The sequence below is a fragment of the Osmerus eperlanus genome, chromosome 17, assembly GCF_963692335.1.
Source record: "Osmerus eperlanus chromosome 17, fOsmEpe2.1, whole genome shotgun sequence".
NCBI classification, from domain to species: Eukaryota; Metazoa; Chordata; class Actinopteri; order Osmeriformes; family Osmeridae; genus Osmerus; species Osmerus eperlanus.
In genome coordinates this window covers 10,674,066-10,700,831 of record NC_085034.1, presented here as the reverse complement: position 1 = coordinate 10,700,831, position 26,766 = coordinate 10,674,066, and the positions used below count along the sequence as shown (strand labels likewise).

At 44.1% G+C, this 26,766-nt stretch overlaps 1 protein-coding gene across 1 annotated transcript in view; it reads right to left on the bottom strand.

Moving 5' to 3' along the window:
* Positions 1 to 17,507: 17,507 nt before the first annotated feature.
* The window catches only part of anks1b (ankyrin repeat and sterile alpha motif domain containing 1B), a 227,704-nt gene continuing 218,445 nt past the window's right edge, over positions 17,508 to 26,766 (bottom strand). Inside the window, 6 exon segments of the mRNA XM_062482750.1 lie at positions 17,508 to 18,817; positions 19,993 to 20,084; positions 24,242 to 24,409; positions 24,532 to 24,669; positions 24,860 to 24,946; positions 26,474 to 26,545. Of these exon segments, the coding sequence (XP_062338734.1) occupies positions 18,769 to 18,817; positions 19,993 to 20,084; positions 24,242 to 24,409; positions 24,532 to 24,669; positions 24,860 to 24,946; positions 26,474 to 26,545 (606 nt within the window). The 3' untranslated portion in view covers positions 17,508 to 18,768.

Here is a 26,766-nt window from a genome sequence, read left to right as displayed (position 1 = left end):
TTTTCAAACACAGCTACACTTCCTGTGCTTCAATAAGAGACATTCAACATCTTTGAAAGAAAGCGGGTTGAAACAAGTATTGGCAACACTTTAGATTGAGGTTATGTAGGGGGGTTATGCATTGGCCAAACAACCAAAACTATTTCCCTACGTTTAAAGCAATAGGGGAAACTGTACAGTGTATCAATATTAACCAAATATGCTAGAATTGCAGTTATTTGACTCTATGGGTTAAATGATAGCAATGAAATGAAATAGATATTTAATAACATTGAAAATTAATAAAAACAATTCCGTCCAGCAACTTCATATTTTTGCATATGAGAGGTGGGTGGCAGGTTGACACCTTACATTAACTAGCATGTAACTCTGGGAAGGTTGAGGTTTCCAGGGGTGAGTGTATGTGAACATTGATCTTGTTCTGGTAATGCAAACTTCACCTGCCCCTTTACAACATCCACATATGCCTTACACCCCACATACTGTGGCTTCTTACATATTTGTAATAGCCGATAGCGCCAACACATTCACCCACAAGGTTCTTATCTGTATTGCTGTTCTGTATTGCTGTGCACGGTAGTTAATATAACCTTAACATAAAGTGTTGTCCAGAGATTTAGTATGATTAATACATGCCCACACTAAAGCTTTAAAGAAAACTATTTCGGGAGGTAGGAGGAAGGGGTGGGGGATGTTAGACAGGAAGAAAGAAAAGAGAGAACAACAGGAGATTGAATGTTGTGGATTATTTAATGGATGAAAATAGTTTGAGATGCCGTTCTGGCTTAAAGGGTTCAATTTAATGTGCATGTGTTTGTGGACAGAGCAGAAATCTATTCAAACCACGTTAGCAGTGAGGGTAAAAATGCTAACTTGCATTAGCGCGCTTTGCACAGTTTAACTAAGCATAGCCTGTCCCTAACGATTAGTGCTACTTCTTCTGAACTCAAATGAGGTGTGACAGATTTGGAGCAGAATGATCTGTGCAGTGGGGGCCTTGTGTAGTTTTTCAACATGTTTGATGCAGTGTGAATAACAACATTTTTACAAAAATATGGTTTTCATCCCAGGCTTTAGACATTTTTCCATGTAATCGTATCTTTCCTTTGAGTAATTAAAGGTGTGTTCAATGTATGGATATCAATATGAGTAACATTTTTTATGAATATTTTAATTTTTTTTCTATCTTCGTGTATTTAATCACCACCAACACCTCCTCTAAGATGAGTGTTTTGTCTTTCATTTAGCTGTACAGCATGGTTAGGGTTAGCATATTATGCTACAATAGTGCATTTAACTATTCACAGCAATTGTCAGATTTATGCAAACTTGTTTTATTCTATATTTCTTTTCACCTTACAGAGCAAACCTTGATTTGGTGTGCTACATGTTTCCAGGGGTGACATAAGCAGCTTTGTCTTTCAGTGGGATTTTGCTCAAGCATTCCAGATTAGCCTCCTGCCAGCATAAGCATTATATCCCTAGCTGCCACGAGAAGTCATCAGTTCTCAAACGTATTTGACTAAGCCTAGAGTGAGGCTGGTGAAGTATGTTAGATGCTTGTGCTGCTAGCTTGTACTGTACAGTTTGAGTCACAGCGGTTGTCACACTGAAACAGAATCTTAGGCGACATCTTTCACAGGTTTTAAGATAAGCATTTGTGGGTAACAAGGCTTTTTTTTAAGGTATGTTTTTGTAGGCTAACATTGACTTTTAAACTGACTCCATTATCAACCATTGGATTAAACCCATTCTACTGTAGTGTCCTTCTCTGGTGTCCTTGATGTAGTTACAATACCCCAAAACCACTGGCTACAGTTGCATAATTCCTGGCAGAGGCCTTTGACTGAACTGTGAACCATGCAGTAAGGATCTGTGCCATTTCTTGGTTAGGGAGGTGAAAGGATGAAATTAGATTTTCTGGCCCTTTTCTCAACTGAGCTTCCCTTTGCTGCCCAGAGAAAGGCTGTCACCTCAGTGTGTGTGTGTGTGTGTGGCAGCTTGCAAGTCCTGGCCTACTGTACTTATCAAGTCTGGTCTGAACAGGCTAAACACTGGTCAAGCAAAGCTGTCTCTGTGTTTGGTTGAGCATGCATGTGAGACTACCTCAAACTGTTATGTAATTGCCATCTTTAACAAGGCGAATGGGCATGATTTTACTTTTTTAAAGGTGCTTGTTAACATTTTTTTGTATGAATTAAGGGATCCTTGCCAGACCCGAGGGAAGTTATTGTGTGCTAGGCTGGAAAAGATACAGGTTTGGAAGGGTCTGCAAATCACTGAGCGTCTCCATCCAACTTTTAATTAATGAATGTGGGATATTTATTACATAAACGCTTATCCTCTGCTGGCTCATTTAGACGGTGGCCGCAGGCGACACACCATCTGGGACATTCATCCTGTCACAGTCTCCCCCTGTCAGGGGGAGAGATAAAGAGAGAGGAATTCTCTCGTCTTAAATCTTGTCTGTGACTTATCGTATTCCTTCTTTTTTAAGAAATCTTGCCATTCCCACCAGTCTCTCGCTACTCCCTCGCTGCCTTCTATGAAACCTGGAAACAAGTCTTAATTTCTGTTTTGTAAAACAAGCACCAGTGCAGGGGACCTCCACTAAAGTACCTTCACTAAACTGAAACACACACACACTTTCCTTCCTGCATCCCCATCAGATAAAGATGAAAACAGCCTAACTGTCTGCTATAATCCTCAATTTTTTGAGGACCAAAATAAAGGCTTATACTAAACTCCCACCCACATTGCCCCCGTCTTGTCTATTCATTCCGCATTCGGCACAAGGCTTCCAATCAGCAACAAACCTTAAAGCCCACAAACCAGAAGACTGCAGCTTCAAATCCCCTTTCTCCAGTGCTCAGTCTTGCCCAGTGCTGTAGCTATGTCTATCGGCTTGAAGATTGTCAGACTAATTGCAGATTGCAGGCGCCTGAGTTATAGCCGAGTTTATGGCTCTGAACGAACACAGTAAAGGCTCCTACCGTACAACAGCTCTGTGAATGTCCTTTTTCATTTTTATCAGATGTTCTGGCTCAGAATAGCGTCTTTCTGGGCTGTTGTACAGAGTGCCCGGTCTTTGGTTCAATCACATTAATGAACAAATTTCGTCCTACCTTTTATGCCTTATTCACCAACGCTTATTTGAATTGAATGTCAAGCTAATTTATGTTGAATAATAATTGTGTTGAAACATGGACAAAAAACATTACTTTAAATGACTACTGTATACTGTATGTAACACAGGGTAACTAATGGGTGAATTTTAAAGGGGTCATTGATTGCAAAACCGATTTTACCTTGTCATAGTTGAATAACGACAGTTCGGTGGGTAAAATGGACATACAGTGAACCTCAAAGTCCATTGACACCTCTTTCCTATTTAAATCTCACAACTTGAAACTGCTGCTGTAAAACGATCGGTTTTGAAAAATGGGAATTTGTGACGTCACAAATTCCGCATCACCTTTGTCAAGCCCCAACATTTACATACAGACCAGCCCTCTGGTGTTCTGGCCCAGGATCTCAGACACTAGTTTAGCTGCGCGCTGCTCTGTGTACTTCCACGCGAACAACAAAGGAGAAAGTTTGAAAGTTTTTAAAGTATATTGAAAATGGACCATCGTAAATGCAGTGTTCCAGGCTGTACTGTGAATGCTGACACTTTTCATAATCTTCCCAAGGAACCAGACACTCGACGGGCATGGCTGATGTTTTTCTATGAGAAGATCCCTGTGAAGTTCGACACTCATTATTCATTTGCTCGAACCATTTCACCAAAGACAGTTTTGAATGAAAACATTGGACAATTTAAAGGATTTGCTAAGCCGCTGTTGCTGAAAAGAGGTGCTGTTCCAACCGTATGCTCATCACAAATGCAAGCTTTAAGTATGATTTTGTCACTAACAGCTAGCCTATTAGCAATGCTAACGTCTCCTGTATCAAGCATAGGTAGAATGCTAAATACGTTTCTAAACACATCAACATACCTTACTTAGCAAATGACTCTAGCTAGACTAGCTGTAGGCGGCATTAGAAGGGAAGCTTCCGAAAAAAATGCCAGAAAACCAATAGCAGTCTAGCCTATTGCTAACGCCTGTCTAGATGATCTATTAGCCTAGTTTATTGGTAATGGGGATAACGTTATTTCATGTCCTGACTGTGTTTCATTCAAATAAATAACCTGTGTTGTCATGTAAATCTACAATTCAAGATGTTTGTCCAGATCTATTTTTCAGCAAGATAGCTACAACTAACTGAAGCTGAGTTGAATCACTATAGTTTGTTTGCTAAGCTGTACAGCTAACATTATCCACCTAAAGCCTTTAGGTGAGACAAGGAAAGGTCAAAGGCAAAAAATTAGATTTTGTGTATATAGTGGCCAAATTCTAGCCTGGCTCTGCCCTCCTACGTACTTCCGCTCAATTTGGATTTTGCTTCTGTACTAGGTCTGGGATTTCAGTGCATCAGTCGGATTTCAGAAACAATTTTTTTGTAGGTCCAATCAGCGAACAGAGGGAGTAGCTGAGAACGATGACGTTGATGTCGTGCACTAGTTTGAGTTGTAGTTCAGTAATGGAAAGATGCGAGCGAAGCTATTCTGCGGTTGTGGCAACGCTGCCGAATATCCATAAGTTAAAGCCGGAGCAAGAACAATCCTTGCTGAGTTTTGTTGGTGGTCATGATGTTGTGGCCCTCCTCCCCACGGGGTTCGGGAAAAATTTGTTTTTCCAGCTACGGCAGCTAGCTCCGTGGTGAAGGAGTTGGCTAAGACGAACGCTAGCGATTGGTTATGGCAGATCAGAGTGGCTCTGGGCAGATCCAATAGTTTTAAACTTCAACAGAGTACCCGCCTTCAAGGAAGTTAACGCTTGTCAATGGAGCGATCCCAGACCCTCTGTACAAATGAAATGTACGAGGGTCTGGTTAGGACCAGGCTAGCCAAATTCCTTAATGATATAATTTTTTTTACTTACTATTATTGTTAAGTATTTAACATGGGGCCAAATACAACTTTTACACAAATGTGCAATATAAATAGGGGGTTGCAGTCACACATGCAGTTTTGGTCCAAAATTAGGGTTAGGGTTTTGAGTTCCTTTTATGGTACATAGTCATGGCTTGGTACAGTGAATAATTGGGGTTAGTTAAACACAATCTTTCAATATCATGACCCTAGTCCCAACAGGGGATCAACAGCGCCACCTAGAATAGTTAATTTCTTAAAATTAAATTTGACTTTTTATTTCATCTGAAGCTATAATTCGTCTGAGATTTTGTATTCAGACTCAAAAGGGCTTTCTTTAAGTATAATGTCGAGTTGTAAAATAATGATGTTGTATAAGGTTAAGTAAAAGTAACGTATTACATAGTATTACGACAGTTACCTTTGGACTAATTGATAACTGATAAATTATGACTTTTTAAAGAGACTGATGTAAGTAAATATTACATAGCCTAATAAGCGAATCTGGTACTACTTTAGGACGAAGAAAGTATAAAATGAATATGAACAGACAGAACTACAATTCCCAGAATTCCACCAGAGCGTTTTGACTACAAACATGCGCCATATTTGTAGTCCACTTATATTCACATTCGTGCTAGTTGCTACTGCTAGACTCCATGAATTAACTTTCCATTATTACACAGCTCTTCTTAATGCTGTAGAATGCTCCATTCACTTGAATGGGGTTTCCCAACTTTCTGTGGTCAACTATTTTTCCATATTTGACCGTTGCTATGACGGTATTAAAATAAGCCCCGACAGGGCGCACCCCAACGCGAAGCGGATGTGTTTTGCTTCGCCCTGAAGGGGCTTATTTTCCCGATAATGACCGCCGTTCTATACATTATCCCTTACTTAATTTCAAACAACAAACTCTCTCTCTCTCTCCACAACCCATGTCTGGGAGTAAGATACAGTAGTATTGGATTGGAAGCTAAAACATATCCTGGATCTGCAAATTGAGATGGCCTACTATTGTGTATTCCGGGAGGAGATTCCCCCCCCCTCTAAAGAAGGGGGGAAACTGAAAAACTAGCTAGACTAGCTAGCACTAGCTAATATCCCATTTGCATTGTAAATAAAAACTAGAGAGGGTACAATTTCTGGGGAAATTGTAGGGTGTGCTTGCTTGCGTCGGTTGCACAGGGGTCCGTTTTTGAATGACATTTTTACAACTGATATTTCTGTATATTTTATATGAAAATGCATACTTATTATTTATAAAGATTAAATAGATTTAAAAGCATTTTTTTTTTGCTGCTCATTTACAACTGAAAATACGAGTGAAGTGTAGAATGAAATAGATGTCTTCTCATTTCCCCTGCAAGAGGCAGCCTCATCGTTGAATCAAAACGAATAAATTTGGCAGACCGGTGTAAAAATTGACCTAATCTCTATGATTTAAACGTCCTTTTAAGTTTTTCCCTTCTCGTGATATTTTAAGGCATTTAGCCTACTCATATTGCATTCATTCATGAATAAAGAACCCCCTTTGAAGATTATTCTATGACGTTACCGGCAGTAGAAGATGGAATCGCGATGCAAACAGTACCATCTGCTAACTGAAAATATGCCCCCAAAAACGTAAATAAGCTTGACATTTATTTAGTGGAAAATCGCTTTCATAAAAAGCTCACTGGTAGCGATCATTGTCAGTAACAACGCCAAGTGCGATATAGCCCTGTGTGGAGAAGCTGCCCCGGTAAATTGTACAGTACAGTAGACACTGCTGTGTTCGTCTTGGTAGCGATTGCGTTGGTTGAATTTGATTTAACGTTCCGTTGTACGGTTTAGCCTGAAATTAATTATTTTCATGAACAGATTGACAAAGTTTAGGCTGTGGCAATGAAGTTAAGGTTAGTAGTTAGATAGACTTTTGATTTAAGTAAGGGGAGTGCCGAACATGTTCTGTTGCCGTTTGACTTCCTACAGCTGTGTAGATGTTTTTGTAGTGTCTCGCGTAGGCTACAGCCTTGCAGTGAGCAACACTGGTTTGAAACCACAGTAATGATAATTTCACCCACAAATCGTTTACTTGTAATGTAATGTCATAATAAATCCTACGACGAAAATGTATTTGTGAGGAATGTTCATTTTAACGATTGAAAACAGATGCATCATAGACCACTGTAGTATGTGTTGCCCGGGCAACAGAGGCTAATGTCATGATGCTAATACTTCAGTGACATAGTAGACTACTGTTTCCGAAAGTAGATGTACTTCCTTAATAAAATCAGCTTATATTGTACATTACACGTCACAATTGTGTGTCATATCACAAAGTAAAATTAGTAAATAGTTATCACCCTGGCCTCTTTGCTTGTGGCGTTTCTGCAGCTGCCTTGCAGTAAAGCAGTTAGCTTAGCTATCTCCCAGAAGTTAACAAGCTGCTAAACTAATGTTCTGCTAGAGGTAGTCACGCGAGTTTTCGTGACGTTAGTGACGTAAGTAGCATCATTGACTGTGGCTAGCAAGTTAGCCACCGTTAGCTTCACTTTTCGCCACAAAAACTTAATTTCCACTTAAACCATGCAACGGAACGTAAATCCCAATAGAAGCAACTCAATCGCTACCAAGACGAAACTTTTGACACCTAGGTTGTCTATGTAGGCCAAATATTGACTGAGTTTTAGGGGGGCAAAAATAAATAAAAATAATAATAATATATATGTGAGAGAACAAAGGTTGTGCCCTTGCCGAAGGCAAAGCACACCCAACTAGAGAGGGTACAATTTCTGGGGAAATAATAAAAATGCATACTTATTATTTATAAAGATTACATAGATTTAAAAACATATTTTTTTTGCTGCTCATTTACAACTCAAAATACAAGTGAAATGTAGAATGAAATAGATGTCTTCTCATTTCCCCTGCAAGAGGCAGCCTCATAGCTGAATCAAAACGAATACATTTGGCAGACCGGTGTAAAAAAATGACCTAATCTCTATGACTTAAAAGTCCTTTTAAGTTGTTCCCTTCTCGTGATATTTTCAGGCATTTAGCCTACTCATTGCATTCATTCATGAATAAAGAACCCCCTTTGAAGATTATTCTACGACGTTACCGGCAGTAGAACGAAGGATGGAATCCTGATTGAAACAGTACCATCTGCTAACTGAAAATATGCCCCCAAAAACGTAAATAAGCTTGACATTTATTTAGTGGAAAATCGCTCATTCATAAAAAGCTCACTGGTAACGATCATTGTCAGTAACAACGCAAAATGCGATATAGCCCTGTGTGGAGAAGATGACCCGGTAAATTGTACTACTACGGTACAGTACTAGACTACTGCTGTGTTCGTCTTGGTTGCGATGGTTGAATTGGATTTACATTTACATTTAGTCATTTAGCAGACGCTCTTATCCAGAGCGACTTACATTAAGTACAGGGACATGTTCTGTCGCCGTTTGACTTCCTAAACAGCTTGTAGATGTTTTTGTAGTGTGTCTCGCGTAGGCTACAGCGTTGCAGTGAGCAACACTGGTTTGAAACCACAGGTAATGATAATTTCACCAACAAATCGTTTACTTGTAATGTAATGTCATAATAAATCCTACAACGAAAATGTATTTGTGAGGAATGTTTATTTTAACGATTGAAAACAGATGCATCATAGACCACTGTAGTATGTGTTGCCCGGGCAACAGAGGCTAATGTCATGCTAATGCTTCAGTGAAATAGTAGACTACCATTTCCGAAAGTAGATGTGGGCCTACTTCCTTAATAATATCAGCTAATATTGTACATTACATTTCACAATTGTGTTTCACATCAGCTAGAGCTAACTGAAGCTGAGTTGAATCACAACAAAAATACAAGTTACTAGTTTGTTTGCTAAGCTGTAGTGCTAACATTACCCACAGTCTAAGTCGATCCTGTTTGCTTTGACAACAACAGAAGTGGAAACAACTAACAATCATTTCAAATGATATCTAGCCAATCTGTTGAAAACAGTGTTGTGTAGACACAATAGATGTATTTGTACGTTTTTATTTCAAGTCTCCACCTTCATGTTTCAGTGAGTGTTGGCCTTGTTGCGTCTTTGCTCCGCAGCTTCACTCGTTGTAGACCAACCAATCAGTGCGCAGCTCATCTATATATTCATGAGCATACCATAAAGACAAAACCTAGCGTTTTTTCCCGGGACAAATTCACTGGAAGCATCAGGGGGCATAGAACAGCACCCGGGCCATTTTCAGACCAACCAATGTTACATACCCTATTCAGAGACCTTAAAGAACAGTGTGAAATACCCCCCAAAAACAGTCAATCACCCCTTTAAATGTTGTAAAAGGAAAAAGAGAACAAAATAGCGCGTCCCGTTTTGAATCAATACGGAACGGGGTTTGTCCCACATTTTCAGAGTTGTCTTCAACGCAGCGTCCCATGCAAATCTGTCACGGCTGGCTGCAAGGAGGACCCAAAAGCGGAGTGCGGAACGGAAAGTTTATTAAAGGACAACCGAAATCTCACAAGCAAAGCTCTGGAACGAAAACAGAAAACAAGCCGTAGAAGGTAACTCAAAAAGGATGGTCCGAAAAACGTAGTCAGGAAAGGCAGGGTCCGAGATCGGGAAGGCAATCCAGTACGTCCAGGGAAGGGTAAGGCAGCGGTTCAACGTGGCTGGAACAAAGAGTATCGCAGGGTCTAGAACTGGTCTCACACAACAAAACTCTTCGGCAAAGAAGGAGGGAAAACAGAGGGTATTTATAAGGGGTGTAATCAGCGCAAAACAGGGAACAGGTGGTGAGAAGGAAAAATCTGCTGACAGAAAGAGCGCTGCCATGAAACCCAGTAACCACTAGGTCACCCCTCAAACCCTGACAGTACCCCCCCCCCCAGGGGCGCCACCCGGCGCCCCCGAGGGGTGTACCTGACTCCGACGTTGGAAGTCCCTGATGAGCGAGCGGTCCAGAATGTCACGGGCCGGCACCCAACACCTCTCCTCCGGGCCATAACCTGCCCAGTCCACCAGATACTGGAACCCCCGTCCACGTTTCCTAGAGGACAGGATCTTACGCACAACATAGGCAGGCACGCCATCCACGATAAGAGGAGGCGGCGGGACAGGAGAGATATGAGGAGAGTGGGGAGAGCGCAACACAGGTTTGACACGGGACACGTGGAATACGGGATGGATGCGATGCAGCCCATGAGGCAACCGAAGCCTAACCGCTGCTTCGGCCACCTGGGACTGAAAGAGAGGAGGTGAGTAACCCAGACAACGGTGAAACGGAGAAAGCCCAGTAGCAGACACCGGCAAAGAGTTGTGGGCATACTCCACCCACGGTAGCTGCTGACACCAGGTAGAGGGGTTGTGGGAGACCATACATCGAAGTGCCCGACCGAGATCCTGGTTTGCCCGCTCGGTTTGGCCGTTGGTCTGTGGATGGAACCCTGACGACAGACTGACGGTAGCGCCCATCTGTTGACAGAATTCCCTCCAGAAGCGAGAGGTGAACTGGGGCCCCCTGTCAGAGACCACATCCTCCGGCATGCCATGGAGCCGGAAGACGTGGTCGATGACCACCCGGGACATCTCTTTCGCGGAGGGGAGCTTGGGAAGGGGAATGAAGTGAACCGCCTTAGAAAAGCGGTCCACCACGGTGAGAATCACAGTATTGCCACTAGATGGAGGAAGACCCGTGACGAAATCTAGGGCAATATGCGACCAGGGACGGGAAGGGACAGGAAGGGGTTGTAACAGACCAGCGGGAGGCGAATTGGAGGTTTTGTTTTGAGCACAAACCGAGCAGGCCCCCACGAACCGACGGACATCCTCGGCCATGGTCGGCCACCAAAAGCGCTGGCGGATGGCTGCCAACGACCTCCTCGTCCCGGGATGGCACGTGAGCCTGGAAGAGTGACCCCACTGGAGGACATCTGCCCGCACCAACCCGGGGACAAAGAGCAGACCCTCCGGACACCCCTCGGGCACCCCGACTCCAGCCAGAGCCTGCCCGACGCGTGCCTCCACATCCCAGACAACGGCCCCCACTACCCTGCTTGTAGGCAAGACGGTGTCTGGTGGAGAGCCGTCAGCCGGGACGGCGAATTGGCGGGACAGCGCGTCGGGCTTGACGTTCTTAGACCCAGGTCTATAGGAGAGCGTGAAGTCGAAGCGCCCGAAGAACAGCGCCCAGCGGGCCTGCCTGGAGTTCAAGCGCTTCGCTGACCGGATGTACTCCAGGTTCTTGTGGTCAGTCCATACCAAGAAAGGTACGGACGCACCCTCCAACCAGTGACGCCACTCCCCCAAGGCCAAGCGTACTGCCAGCAGCTCCCTGTTGCCGATGTCATAGTTCCGTTCTGCGGGGGACAGACGGTGGGAGAAGTAAGCACAGGGATGCATTTTGTTGTCCTGAAGGGATCTTTGAGAGAGGACTGCACCGACACCTACTTCTGACGCATCAACCTCCACTATAAACTGCTGTGCATGATCAGGTGTTATGAGGATAGGAGCCGAAGTAAAACGGGCTTTGAGCATACCAAATGCAGCTTGGGCTGAAGGAGACCACAGAAACGGAACCTTCGTGGAGGTCAATGCTGTCAGCGGACCTGCAACCTGGCTGTAGTTGAGAATGAATCGCCTGTAAAAGTTAGCAAAGCCCAAAAACTGCTGAAGGGCCTTGCGAGAGCCAGGTTGCGGCCAGTCGGTGACAGCCCTCACCTTCGCAGGATCCATGCGAATCCCCTCCACCGAGACAATGGACCCCAAGAACGGAACCGACTGGACGTGGAACTCGCATTTCTCCGCTTTCACGTAAAGCTGATTCTCCAGCAGCCTCTGAAGCACCTGCCTGACGTGCTGGATGTGTGCCTGGAGAGATGGAGAAAAGATGAGAATATCATCCAGGTACACAAACACATGCTTGTTGATCATGTCTCTTAGCACGTCATTGACAAGCGCCTGGAAGACGGCTGGAGCATTGGTCAGCCCAAAGGGCAGAACCAAGTATTCAAAGTGCCCCACAGGAGTGTTAAAAGCCGTCTTCCATTCGTCCCCTTCACGTATCCGAACCAGGTGGTAAGCGTTGCGAAGATCCAACTTTGTGAACACCCTTGCCCCCTGCAAGAGATCGAAGGCCGATGACATAAGCGGCAGGGGGTACCGGTTCTTGATCGTTATGTCATTCAACCACCGATAGTCTATACAGGGGCGCGACGAGCCCTCCTTTTTCTTCACAAAGAAGAACCCCGCCCGGAGACGTGGAGGGACGAATGATACCCGCTGCCAGAGAATCATCCAAGTACTTCTCCATGGCCGCCCGCTCAGGGGCAGACAGGGAGAAAAGACGGCCCCGAGGAGGAGAAGTGCCAGGGAGCAGGTCAATGGCACAATCGTAGGGCCGGTGAGGGGGGAGAGATGCAGCCTGTGACCGACTGAAAACCACCCGCAGATCATGGTACACAGCTGGGACCCCGGAAACGTCCATGTCATCCTGTAACACAGGAACAGAAACAGGCACAGAAGGACAGGCAGACACAAGACAATGGGCATGACAGTAAGGACTCCAAGACAATATGGACGACGCCGACCACTTAATATGAGGGTTATGGGAGGGAGAGCCAGGGGTGGCCCAAAACCATGGGCACAGAGGGAGACTCAAGAACAAAAAAGGACATGTTCTCTCTGGTTACCCGAGGTCACGAGACCCACGGACTCGGTGACTTGGGTGATGGTGGTAAGTTCCTCACCGCTAATGGTGTGTACCGTGAGAGGTTCTTGGAGGTCCTGAAGGGGAACCCTGTTCTTAACGGCCCAGCCAAGGTCCATGAAATTCCCCTCTGCACCCGAGTCCACCAAGGCAGAGCAGGAGAGGGACAAACGATCCCATGACAGAGTAACAGAAATCAGTGTATGGGCACCGACTGATGGAGAGATAGAAGAACCGCTCACCAGGACTCCCCTGTTCACTGGCGAGCGGGGGCTTTTAACGGACACTTTGCCGCAACATGACCCTCTCCGGCGCAGTACAGACACAAGCCCAGGTTCATCCTGCGGCTCTTCTCTTCTGTCGATAGGCGCAGTTTGCCCATCTGCATGGGCTCCGGAGGAGGCAGGGAGGCAAAGGACGGCCCAGGAGAAGGGTTTGTAACGTCCTCCGCTCGTACCTGGGTGGTGCTCCGGGCCCGGCGCCGAAGGTCAAAGCGTTGATCAAGGCAGATGGCAAGACGGACCAGGTCGTCGAGCAGATCTGGAGGGCCACGGGCGTAGATCTCGTCTTGGGTTTCTGCCGTCAGCCCGTCTAAGAACCGTGCCACCAGGGCCTCTGCATTCCATTCACTCTTGGCAGCCAAGGTCTTGAACTCTATGGCATAATCTGCCACGGTCCGACGGCCCTGGCGAAGCGAGGCCAACTGCCGGGACGCCTCTTTACCGAACACCGATCTATCAAAGATCCTGGTCATCTCGGTCTTGAAGAGATCAAAGTCTTCGCAACAATGATGGTGAGCCTCCCAGACGGCCGTCCCCCATTCACAAGCCCGACCCGTCAGGAGAGAAATGACGTAGGCCACCCGTGTGCGCCCCGTCTCGTATGTGACCGGTTGGAGGGAGAAGACGACCTCGCACTGCGTGAGAAAGGCACGACAGGCGGCAGGCTCCCCTGCGTACAGCGGCGGATTGTTGATGCGGGGCTCCGGAGTGCGCATAGAACGTTCGGCGGCGGTCCCCTGCATGTTGTCCTGGTCTTGCCGAAGTCGCTGGAGCTCCGTGGTGAGCTCCGAGACCCGATCAACAAGGGCCTCCGTCATGCGGCGAGAAGCGTTTAGCTGTTCCTCGTGCCTGCCTAGGATAGCATCCTGGTGCTCCAGCGCAGAACGAACAGGGGAAGTCTCCGCTGGGTCCATGTCTGGCCGAAGAGTTATGTCACGGCTGACTGCAAGGAGGACCCAAAAGCGGAGTGCGGAACGTAAAGTTTATTAAAGGACAACCGAAATCTCACAAGCAAAGCTCTGGAACGAAAACAGAAAACAAGCCGTAGAAGGTAACTCAAAAAGGATGGTCCGAAAAACTTAGTCAGGAAAGGCAGGGTCCGAGATCGGGAAGGCAATCCAGTACGTCCAGGGAAGGGTAAGGCAGCGGTTCAACGTGGCTGGAACAAAGAGTGTATCGCAGGGTCTAGAACTGGTCTCACACATAACAAAACTCTTCGGCAAAGAAGGAGGGAAAACAGAGGGTATTTATAAGGGGTGTAATCAGCGCAAAACAGGGAACAGGTGGTGAGAAGGAAAAATCTGCTGACAGAAAGAGCGCTGCCATGAAACCCAGTAACCACTAGGTCACCCCTCAAACCCTGACACAAATCATCCCACCCGCATTCTGTGAAGACTCGTCCTATTCTACCCCTGATTGGGTAATACTCGCTGCCATCGTTGGTTTGATCTTTTTCTATGGCTCTGGTTTGATCGGTTTGTTTAACCCTTGTGCTGCCTTCGGGTCACATGACCCAAAGGTTCATAACGAACCATCGTTGTGTTTACCCAGTTTTACCCAATACAAAAACAAATAAAAATAATTTTCTTTTAACCTTTGCAATGTGGGGGGTCTGCGACAGCCCAACGGTTAAAAGAAAATGCTTCACTTTGTTTTTGTATGAGGTAAATTTGTCGCAATACGACGGTGGGTCACACGGCTGATGGGTCAGAATGACCCGAAGATAACACAAGGGTTAAGGGTCACGAGTCAGAGTAAGGCCGGTCTCTTGGCGGAGAGTCGATTTGAAAGAATGGCGCAGGCAGTTCCGTATACCCCCCCGCGTAATAAGAAGTACACTTATAAAAGGAAGTAGGCTTGACATGCTCAAATACTGCACACTACTACTTCTGGTCCACTGATGTTATCATGTTCGTGATGTTCATGTTAAGTTGTGATTTACCACCACTGGCACGTCATCATGCCCCCCCCCCCCCCCTCCGCGGCGGCAGGCGTCCCTTATTTTACTGTATTGAAGGTGGCAACCCTACTTTTGACCGTCTTGGTAAGCTTCACTCGTTGTACTATGATGCTAGCATGAATATCACAAAATGCACGTACAAGTTCGCTCTTTATTAAAATTTTATACAAGGTTTAGTAGTGAAATGTAGTTGGTCAGTTCAGAATGTTATATAGGGGTCAAATTTCTAAAGAGCCTGCTCAAAGTAGGCGCTAGCTTTTATTTCTCATCTCATGGAGACATGGCTTTGGCGCATAGCTCATTGCCAATATAATGTTGGTTAGCATAGGCATTGTGTTACAGGTTTCACTCTGGCTAAAATGGTTGAAGGTTAATGTTATTTAAGTAATTTTGTTTGAAGGAAGACAACATTTATAGCAAAATGTCAATTGATTTGTATACTCTGGCCTTGCTACACATCTAGGTCAGTTTTTTTTGTTGGGATACTTTGAATTGGATGGCGAGCCAACCCACGAGGATAAAGCTGGGAGATTTGGAACCTTCATCTTGAGGACGAACTATATTCCCTTGTTTCATATTGGATTGGTAACAGACTGATTCTAGCATCACCATTGGTGGTGATTTTTGTATAACCGAATTTATCTGGAACCAACATTTATGAATATTGTTTCTATATATATATGTTATATATATAGAATATATGTTTCTGTGTGATCCAATTTGTAATCACGGATGTTATTAGAGTGTAAGACCGTTATGCATGTAAGACCGTTGCTTTGACTTAAAGTAAAAAATAATAATACATGTTGGAGTACTACTGCTACCTCTTGTTCCCATCTAGTTTCTTCTGATCAATTGGCCTATTCTTCCCATTTAGTATACTTAACAACTTTGTTACATGTAGGTGTGTCCATAGTATATTCACATTTGTTGGTAGTCTATAGATGCTCAATAAACAATTTCCATATAGAGTATATAAAGTGACAAAAGTATCAAATCTAAAATGGTATGTACCCAATAAAATTATAGAGTAAACCATCTAGTTTTATATTGTATACTCAGCCGGTAAAGATTATAAGGGAGTGTTTTTCCCTGGGATTAGTTGAAGGCTGTAATGGCTTGTCGCCTTGTCCCTAAATCTGACAAATATGGATACAAATCTGTCAAGACCTTATCTAAGTCCTGTAACTTGGGTTTGGTCCACCACTTGCTAAATTGATGGCAAGAGGATTTTTTTCTTGGCCCCTAAACAAATGTTTTATCTGTGGGGATGTCTCTAGAGATACAGTTCCAGCCTTGCTTCTTGGGGGTGTTCATCCCATCTCCAGTTTGCGGGTTTAAATCTCACCTGCCTGCTGTTTCAGGTTTCTTTCTTCTCAGGAAGAGCATCCGTCCATCGCCGGCTGGAGTTTGAGCTGAAGGATAACGAGAATCTAAAACATACCTTCCTGTTCTTGAAGCTGTGCAAATGAAGGTGAGCTTGTGTGAAAAGTATGTTTTGAATGAATGACACCTGAAGGAGTCAGATGGCAGAGCGGTTAGGGAATCGGGCTATTAATCAGAAGGTTACCGGTTCGATTCCCAGGCGTGCTAAATGACGTTGTGTCATTTAGCAAGGCACTTCACCCTACTTTCCTCAGGGTAATGTCCCTGTACTTACTGTAAGTCGCTCTGGATAAGAGCGTCTGCTAAATTACTAAATGTAATGTAAATGTAATGATAGTGTATCTAAACAGTAACACTGTTTCACAAGTGTATAGGGAAGGGCGGTATTTAAGAACAGCTAACCCTAACTCAATAGTTAAACTCAACAGGTAGAATTATCAAGCACTACTGTACTGTATTTGAACACTGTACCCATGTATACAACCCAGGGCAGTGCAATTCAGAGTTTTCAGACTCTAACCTTGATCTTAATTCAATATCCTGACTCAACTGCTGGAATTGGCAGGCCTGGTGGTTTGCTCATGTTTGCTCTTCTGATACTTCCAGATGGAACTGAAATAAATGTGCATGCAGCCTTGGCTTGAAATGGGCCTATTCTAACAGTTTTATAATACAATAATGCCACTCTACAGTAGTTGGAATGTAATATAGGAGTAAATAATAGCAAAGCTAATATCAAAGCCCATGTATAGTGATTAACTGGAATCCTATCCTAGATCGATAGAAATTGACACAGACATTTCCCTCTAAAACGCAGATTGAATTCCTATGTGGCTTGTGATGTATTGAGTTTGAATAAGATTAGAAGATAATGGCAATCATTGATTTGACTCAACTTGCCTTTGACCTGTATCATGGTAGAGAGTCTCATTCTAAGATCGATAGGATTGTCTTGGATGCATAACCATCAATAGATATCTACTAAAGACAAAATAAGAACAGTGTAGCATAAAATGTTTAGAAATTGTATTTGAGATATTACAAGACCTCTGAAGTTAAAGTATTTTGAACTGGATGAGTTGGGTCATTTCATGTGATTTAGCTACTGGATTTTTATCAGGCAACATTTGAATACTATTGCCTCCTTCCCCTAGAAGACTAGAATTTTAGAAAGCATAAATGAAGAAATCACTGATGAATAATGGTTTTACAAGTCGTGTTTATTCCATGTGCTTTACAAGGATATAAATTATGACCATTACAAAAAATCTTTGTGCTGGAAGCCCAAGCCTATGTACATGTAGTTAGTCAGCAGTGATGTAACCCCCTACCCCCCCCCCCCCATACAACCTTTATAATCTAACAATTTATTTTCAAATCTGACCTTTAATATTTTGGTACCTTGTTTCCAGTGCGATGTACTGCAAATCTTTATTTTTTCCTTATTTTTTTCCTTTGACTACATTACATGTATGAACAATGAGTTGGCAAAATATCTATTTACATTTATATAGTTGGACTACGCTTTATCCAAATAATACAGTAATACCGCAATAAAATATTACATCTGCTTGTAGTTATAGTTGAGCCCCATGAAAAACAATGGAGGGTTAACCTGACACGCGACTTGAGTCAAGCCATCTGAAACATTCACACTCTAAATAGAATTCTATTTTTTTAATGTAATTATTTAAGGACTGATCATTCTCAAGTCTTGAGGTTTTTCATCTCAGCATATTATATAAAAATAATGTAACATTAAGACAACAGTAGACAAGAATTGCACAATAATAATAATAATAATAAGAATGGCAATATAATACTCTCATTTTAAACATTAAAACATCTGGAGATACCAGTATTTTTTCGACAGTGGATGGCCAACCAATATGCTGGCCCAAACTGATGTCAGCCGTTGCATGGCAGTCCATCGTGGCTGGTCCAATCACATTTCGTTAGTATTTGTGCATATCCGTATTGTATTATTGACCATAAACAAAATGAAACAAGGGAGAAAAGAGCAAACCAGAAGTCCTCTAAATCCATGCTCATTCAAATACAGACATGCCCAATGATGCTTTGAGAGGACAAAGGCTCGTCCTCACGGTATCTGCAAGGAGAGCGGAACATCCTTTGATAGGTCAGAGGTCGTGCCTCCCTGTATGGAGAGCTGTTGATCCAGGGCTGTGGGCTTGTCGAAGTTGCGGCTGCTTTTGTGAAAGTGTACATTCAGAGCAGATCAACTTGTGTATGTCGGCAGTCATTTAGGTGTGTGTGGATAGACAGTCCTGTGACAATTTTTTTTTGTAGTGTCCTTACAAATGAACGATGAATGTCCTCATTCTGTAGTCAACCTTAAACACCCCAGATCCATGTCCATCCCTTGACACTGAGAGCAACAGGGTCCATATTTTGTAGTCCTTTTTGCAATGTATGTGTGATAGGGTCCATGTTTAGGGCTGGCTACATTCTTTGCATTCCACAGTAATAGACATGAGCATCCGGCATTGCCCTGTGAATGAGATCACATCACTTATCCAGAGTCCTCAAACCCGCCTCTCCTGGCCCCTTTCCTCATCAATCCAAAATGGCCCCCTTTCAAGCTAAACCATTAGGATCTTCTTTTTCATATAAAAAACAATAGTTATGGATAAAATAACTGATTTAAGCTAATTATATACTACAGGTGTGATTTAAAAAAAGAGAAAACAACTCAAAAACTGAAGACCTTTTTCTTTTTGCGTCAGTGGTCAAGCAGCCTCTGGTAAATCAAACAATTGTTAGCAAAAATGTTTCACCATGTTTCAAAATATAATCTGTTGTAAAAATCAAAACTCGAAGAGTCTGACAAACAATTCTGACACTTGACTTTTTGAAAAGTAAAATTTTGCTACATCTCTAGTTGTCCATTCTCCTCGCCAACTATTTACTGTTTTTGCCTTTTACTTTCATCCAGTTGCCAGTTTTGGCAAAGCATCCCCCCCAAACAACATGAATTGGCTTTGATCTAATGACAAAAAAGACTGTTAAGGATGGGGATCTTAGCAGCATTATGGTTTCGGTTTTCATTCAGGTTGTCGAGGGGGCGTCGAGAAAGAGAAAAGCAAGGGGTGAAAGAACACAGCAGCAAGAGGAGGAGGAGAAAAAAGATGAGCAAGACAACCAAAGAATTGCATTCCCTATCAAGAGGAGGAAAAAAGAGTAGAGGACTGATTGAGCAACAAACCAACAAAGAGTAGGTGTTTGAATGTGGAAAAACTGGAAAAACTACAGACCCCCCACAGGTAACAACTGAGCGGGTTCCGCGACGCCCCAAAAGTGTCAGAGTTCATGCTCCGCCTCTACAGTGAGGATCAAGGTAGAGGGAGGGGCTGTGGAGGACGGGCCAAGAGAGGGAGTGAGTAAGGATGTGTGTGAGAGAAAGAGAGAGCGAGATTGCAGCGCCAAACGTCATCATGCAGCGGGCCGAGCAAACGGCGTTAGGGGCTGGAGATTCCCTCGGCCCGGTGAGGTCACACCACGGAATGCGTGCATTGGCCAGTGGCCCCCCGACCCCGCGGCTCCATCGGCTTAGGGGGTGGGGGGGTGGGGGGGGGTGGAGGACGTGCCAGTGGGCACTTTCTGAAAGGCACACACACACAGGAGCGGACAAAGGCGGGCCTACGTTAGAAAATAGTTGTCTCGTACTTGGTGTTGACGCCACGCTTGGCCTCCTGGCCTGGCTCCACAATCCACGGCACATTGGCGTGACCCTTCTGGTCCATAGACGGCTGTTCCATCTGGGGGGAAGAGGAGGGGGACGGAGGGTGAGGAGGAAAGAGAGAAAGAGCAAGAGAGAAAGTTACAGAACGACAACAAGGAATTAGGAAAAGTAACAGATTTCTTTATCAGAGAAAGAGAGGGAGTGGTACAGGAGGCAGGTGAGCGGATGGGTATATAGACTTACACACACATACACACACACACACATTGTATACAGCTATCCTTGCAGGGACTCTGAATTCAGTCCACTTTAAAATCCTGTTTTCCCTAAACCCCAAACCTAACCTTAACTCTAAAAACCTTACTTGAACCTGATAAAGAAAGTGTTTTGTCCGTCTCTTCATTAACGGAGTAACTAAGTTGGATTTGTATCAGTATTTAGCAATCTGCAGATTTGGAGAGAAAACCAGACCTCTGACAAACACCAGGCTTAGGTCTCAATCATGTCTCTCTCAGCTCTGAAGGCCGGATCTTTTATAAGGCACAGCAAGAAAATACACATAGATAGTGACAGTCAGGCAGTAATGGTGTTACAACTGTCACAGAGAAAGAGATTCACAGCTCTCAGCCTATGATCACTCTCAGGGCAGAGAGAGATCATAGGTGGAGCTCTCCCCGTCGTCATCACAACGGACGTTTACCCAGTACTTTCTCCGGACCCTGAACATCTATTCAACCTGACGAAGACATCAACTCTTATCAATAGTAAACTCACATGAGAACATACTAACTAGTATCCAATGACTAGTTATATTTATTAGTGAATAACATTATACGCTGTAAATTATGTTATTGTTGCTTGCCTTCCTACAGGTACACTCTTGCACTTGTGAGGTTCATGTTGTTTAATTTGTCATTTGTTTAACTAAATACTCTTATGTTTCTTCCCATTGGCACTTATTTGCTTTTCTGAATGTATGCTTCATGTTTTGGCTTCCCGCAATGTTTTTGGGGCTATATCGTTGTTTATGATCATTGACCTACTGACTTTTTGTAAAGCTCTCTCTTGGAAGTTGCTTTGGATAAAAGCATCTGCTAAATGAATAAATGTAAATAAATGTAAAAAAATACACAGGAAATCCCAATTTCCTCCACAAATAGTAAACCTAAACTTAACCCTAGCTCCAACCCTAAGCATAAAACTATCCTTAACTCTTAACCCTAATTGCAATTCTACAACACTGATTCTAACCCTAGCCTTGAAATAGCAAGGGTATTTTAAGAAAGTGACACACACACTCACAGAGAATGTTTTCTCTTTTTTTATACTATCAGTGAGTATAATTGTCTCTTGCACACGTTTGTCTGTAGATATTATCTTGAGACAAAAACAACTAAACTATCCATTAATTCCCTCCAAGCCACACAAAATAAAAGCTTTCTTCCACTGTCTTACATTAGGGTAGGATCTACCTTGACAACAATGGTTGTCAGGCCAATCAAAATGCTCCTTCTCGTTGCTGAGGGTGCTTTCCTACAATTCAATTAGTTTGTTCTTGTTCGACTCAAAGATGATTGGGGGAGGGGAGTGTTCCTGGCTGTGAACAAACACACACACACATTTCGACTCAGGGATGGACACTGGGTTTAATCTAGTATTACTGCAGTAGAAGACTCCAGGTGTGTGTGTGTAACTGTGTCACACACACACTCCAAGATACCAAAACACCAAGATACCAAAAAGTTCCCTCTAAAACCAACTACATCAGGACAATAAACAATTGTGCGCAGAAGGGCAGTGAGAGGCAAACACAGACATCAGAGCAGATGGGAAACTAAACCAACTAAGTCAAGGGATTCAGAGTCACAAAAAAGAAAAGAAAATGTGAGCACAATAAAACCTCAGGAACGCCGACTCACAGAACAGAGGGGAACAGAGGAGGAAGAAGAGCGAGGGGAAGAAGACCTGAAACAGAGCTTGGTGAGGATGATGGAGGAGGAGGAGTCGGGAGGGAGGAGGTGGGTGGAGAGGAGGCCGGTGGGGGGTGTATATGTGGCCCAGCGACCAACGGCTAGTGGGGGGCATGACCTATAGGGGAGCGGAGACACAGAGGTCACAGAGAGGTCATAGGACATCGGCTCTGTGACGGCGACCCCCCCCCCCCCCCCCATAAACACCATGGCAACACACCGGGCAAAAAACCACTGCACAGATACTTTTAAGGAGATATAATTAAGGAGCAGCAATGTAACCATGGTTATAACGTGGGGGATGGGGATACCAAAACACCAGAGCAACACAATGCCGATGGCAAGGTAGCGATCCTGGCAACACCCATAAAGAGCACACAGCGATATGGCCAGGGTAAGAAGAGTTACCTCACAACAACGGCATGCTGAAGAGACACTCACATCCAAGCCCACAGCAGAACACTGGAACACCATGGCAACGCCTAATTAACACACTGGCGTGCAGGTAGGCGCATACGCAGATGCTTATGATGGCGCGAAAGAGGAACTCGGAGTTACGGAGAATGAAAGAATGAGGAGGAGGAGCCGGCGGCATGCTATTCCCAGCCCGCAGCACAACACAGACCATTAACTACAGCACACACACGTAGGCTCGCACGCACAGTGGGGAGATGGTGGGGAGGCGGCGCGCCTACTGACCACACACGTGGTACAGTACGAGTACACACACACTGTACGTGTGGTTACAGTAGACAAAGATGACGGTCAACCACACCCAGAAAGCACTGGGTAGTTCAGGAACGATGCCATGTGACTGAAGCGTCTTCAACGCGGGCAAAACACAATAATTGAATACAGGAATAAATAATGAGAGAGAGGGAATGGACCACCATTCTCCCTCTCTCCTCTATATAACACCTAACACTTCCTCCAATGACATGGGGACAGCCGCTAGTGTCTCTTTCTAGCTGTCTATATTTTTGTCAGCTGAGTCACTAAACTAAGACGTCATTTGGTGTGGCACTGTAAATCTTGTGTGTGCATGTGTGCGTGTGCACATCTGTGAGAGAGAGCTGTAACTCTTCACAAGCCCCCCCAGCCCCGAAGCAACAGCAGGTGATACTTTACAATACATGCCATCGATGAATAGAACTCCTGCCCATGTTTAGGTATGGCTACTTTGTGGTGACTGTTTGATATGCTGCTCTGCAGTCAGAAGAATGTTTGATACAGTCTTCTTTCTGTTCTGACCATTGTTACTCCTGATGTGATTTACTGGAAACCGGAAAACATCTGTCAGTGTCCAAAGTACGGTGATGGCATGGGTAAAAATGCTAAAGTCTGCTGGGAAAATGCTACAGAGGGTGTATTAAAAAGTTACTTTAAAAAGACACACCCAGAGCCTCTGCTGTCTTAAAACTTGGTGTTAACCTTATGTGTTAATTTACAAAAATATGCATGCTGTGGTTGAATTTCTACTGAACTTTCAAGCTCCAGGGAGTTCAGGGGAGGTTGCGGGGGTGAACAGGTTGACAGACAGACACTGTGGCTGGGGAGTAAGTCCGGGCCCTAAAAAAGCTGGTGGGGATTAAGGTTTCACACTTACACAACGCCAAAAGGGACACCAATGTGGAGAAGCACACACTGTAAACGTAACTAACGCACCCACACACACACACACACACAGGGTTGTGACTCAGGAAGGGTGTAACACACAGACACTGCACTCTTTGGAGCGCCCTATACAAACAGACCTCATCCATCACCCAGCAGTGTAGGAGACTGCAGGGACGGGAAGATGGAGCGCTCCGTTTACTCATCAAACAGCCACCTACCACCTCTGCTACAACCTCTGAGTGTCCGGGAAAACATGGTGCACACACATGCGCATGCATCACAAAGCACACACAAACAAGCAAAACCTCACCAACCTTACACAAACACACACTTGTTATCCTCATTAACTATCAGTAAACACTACAGAAAGTCTGCGGAGTCTGCCTGGTTTTGTCGATGCATGCACACACCCCAAAGCCAATCTTGAAAAAACATAAGGCCAAACTGCACACGGTCATACCGCACAACAACCAAATAAATAAATAAATCTGGTATAGATGAAACAATGTAAGAGTACAGTGAGTGGGTATGGGTAAATTAATAATATGGGTGAAATAAATAAAAACTGAAATAGTCATGAATGTTGTCGAGTAAAGGTGAGAGGTCACAGAGAGGGTTAAGAGGGCATGTGTGTGAGGTCACTCACAGACTTGCGGACGTTGGCACGGGGCTTGGGGATGGGCTTGTTGGGCTTGTTGTCAAAGCTCTCTGGCAGCGTGGACGAGCCGTGGCCACTCTTCCTAGCCTGGAGGGCCAGCTGGTATGCCACCTCAAATGCCTGGCCCAGGGTCAAGATAATCTCGTACGCCAGGTTCTAACGCACACACACACACACACACACACTTTATACAGTTAAAATATGACCAAACTGGGGAGTAGGAACGGCACATTTTGGCTGTGGGAAAGCCCCAGGGCAGCGCTGGCATTGAAGCTCACCACGTCGAAGGCGGTGAAGACGTGGCAGTAATGGTGGCTGGACTTGAGGTCTTTGGTGATGTAGGCGAATGTGGACAGGTCTTCAGGGTCCTGAGCAGCACACGAGATGTTGCGGATCTCGTGCTCTGCAATGATGTTCTACGGAGAAAGTTGGATTTGCGAGATACAAGGTTGATTCTCTTACCCAAACCTACAGCAAGTTTTTTGGGGGGGGATTTCTAAGAACCGTTTTGTTTCTTATTTGGTGATGAAGAATAGCTATAGGATATGACACAAATGTCAGACATAAATGAATAGTGATGTTTGAAAGTAACAGGTTTTCTCTCACCTTGTTTGTGGCATCGATGAACTTGACCCCCTTGTAGGAGACAGAGAGGACAATGGTTGGAACCTTTTTCATCTGTTCTGTTGATTTCTATGAGAGTGGAGAAACAGAGTGTGTGTGAGAGAGAAAGAGAGCATGAGAGAGACATTTTTTTGTATTGGATTTTGCAGTTAGACTTATACAACTCCACTCCACTAAGACCAACACACAGTCCAGCTTTCAGCTATAAATTGATCTAGAGAGAGAGAGAGAGAGAGGAAGAGAGGGAGACTAGACAAGATGAAATCAGCATGGTGTCTATACATGACTTCACCCTTAATAACCCTCAGTACCTATAGTAAATCAGTTCAAACGATCGTAAAGGTTCTAAAGGTCATTTGGTGCCCTTTGGGGAAAAAATACAAAGTTGCCACTCTGACCCAAGATGAAGCTCTATCATCCACAGTATGTTGTCTGTACTGTATTGTACTGGGTTGTATTGTATGGTATGGCTGTATGACACACTTCTGGCTCCCATTGCATTTTAGTATTTCTTTCTAATTTCTTCTTTTTCCCTTCTTGTTGTAGGTTAGATGAGTAGATGTATGCAGTTGTTTTACGTAATTTTGTATCAGTAAATCATCTCTAACTATCTGTCAAGTGTCTCATTTGCTCAAAGAAGCACATCATAATTCCTTTTTTCCATCTCCACCCTTCCCCCACACCCCTGTCTCTGGGGAGGAGAAAGAAGAGAAACAGTGGGGGACAGAAAGGAGAGAGAAATGAGGACAGAAGAAAAAGGGGGAGACTAAAACTGGGGGAGGCTGAAATAAAGTGCAAGGGGAGCAAGGGATTGTGTGTGCGTGTGTGTGTGCGCGTTTGACCAACAATTCCCCAACAGGTCGTCGGTTTCTAAGAATAGCTGTTCAAAAAAATTAAGTGAATTCAGGTATATTTTAATCTCACAGCATGTATGGAAAGGTACACAGGTGGGAGGAACAGACTGAGAAAGAAAGAGTAAAGAGAAAGAAAGGAAAGATGTCTGTAATTTGCGTCGGATGCCATCTGATACAACAGAGAAGTAAACAAAGATGAATGTGTAACTGATGGAGGGATTGTCAATACATGATTATTATCATCATCTCTGGCACACTGCAGCACTGTCACTGAGACGGAGGGAGGGAGGTGGAGAGAGAGAGACATAGGAGGACAGCAACCAAGAATCAATGTGCAAACGCGAGACGGTGAGCAAGAAAAGAGAGAGAGAGTGAGCGAGAAGGTGAACCAATGCAGAGATTGAATATCCAGCTTCTTCAAATCCTTCTCTCTCCTGCTCAATAACGTGCTGTAATCCACCTCCACAAGCACTTGGAGAACTGCAAAAGTTAAAGTGGATTTGAGGCGACTTTGTAGTTGGAGGTAGGTAGGCTATGCAAAACTGATAGATACAACCTTACTTGGAGTACTACAATACAGAGCTCATATATTTACAAAGAATTCAAGGAAAATTGTATGAATGTTTGTGTTGCATTGGGACATTCGTTGTTATCGTGCTATTATACAGCTTATGTTTAAAACATGTGCTGTCTTGCTAATAAAGTTGGACACGTTTAGGTTGATGTTGTGCAAATGTCCTACCCTCATCTTGGAACAGGCGTCCTGTGTTGATTCCGTCCCTCTCAGTTCCTTCACCAACATGGAGCCTAGATACTGTGAAACCAAGACAAAAAAAAGAACTGAATAGAAATAGATCAAACAGACGGAATTGCACATTTCTGATTCATTGGAAGTTAGATTTGCATATTCACTCACGGCCAATTGCCTCACAGTTTTGTACTTGGCCCATGACAGCTGCCTTGTGGTTCAACAGGGGCAAAATGTCTGACAGGTCCATTAAATGACTCATCAGTATTGAATTGGATTGAATTACC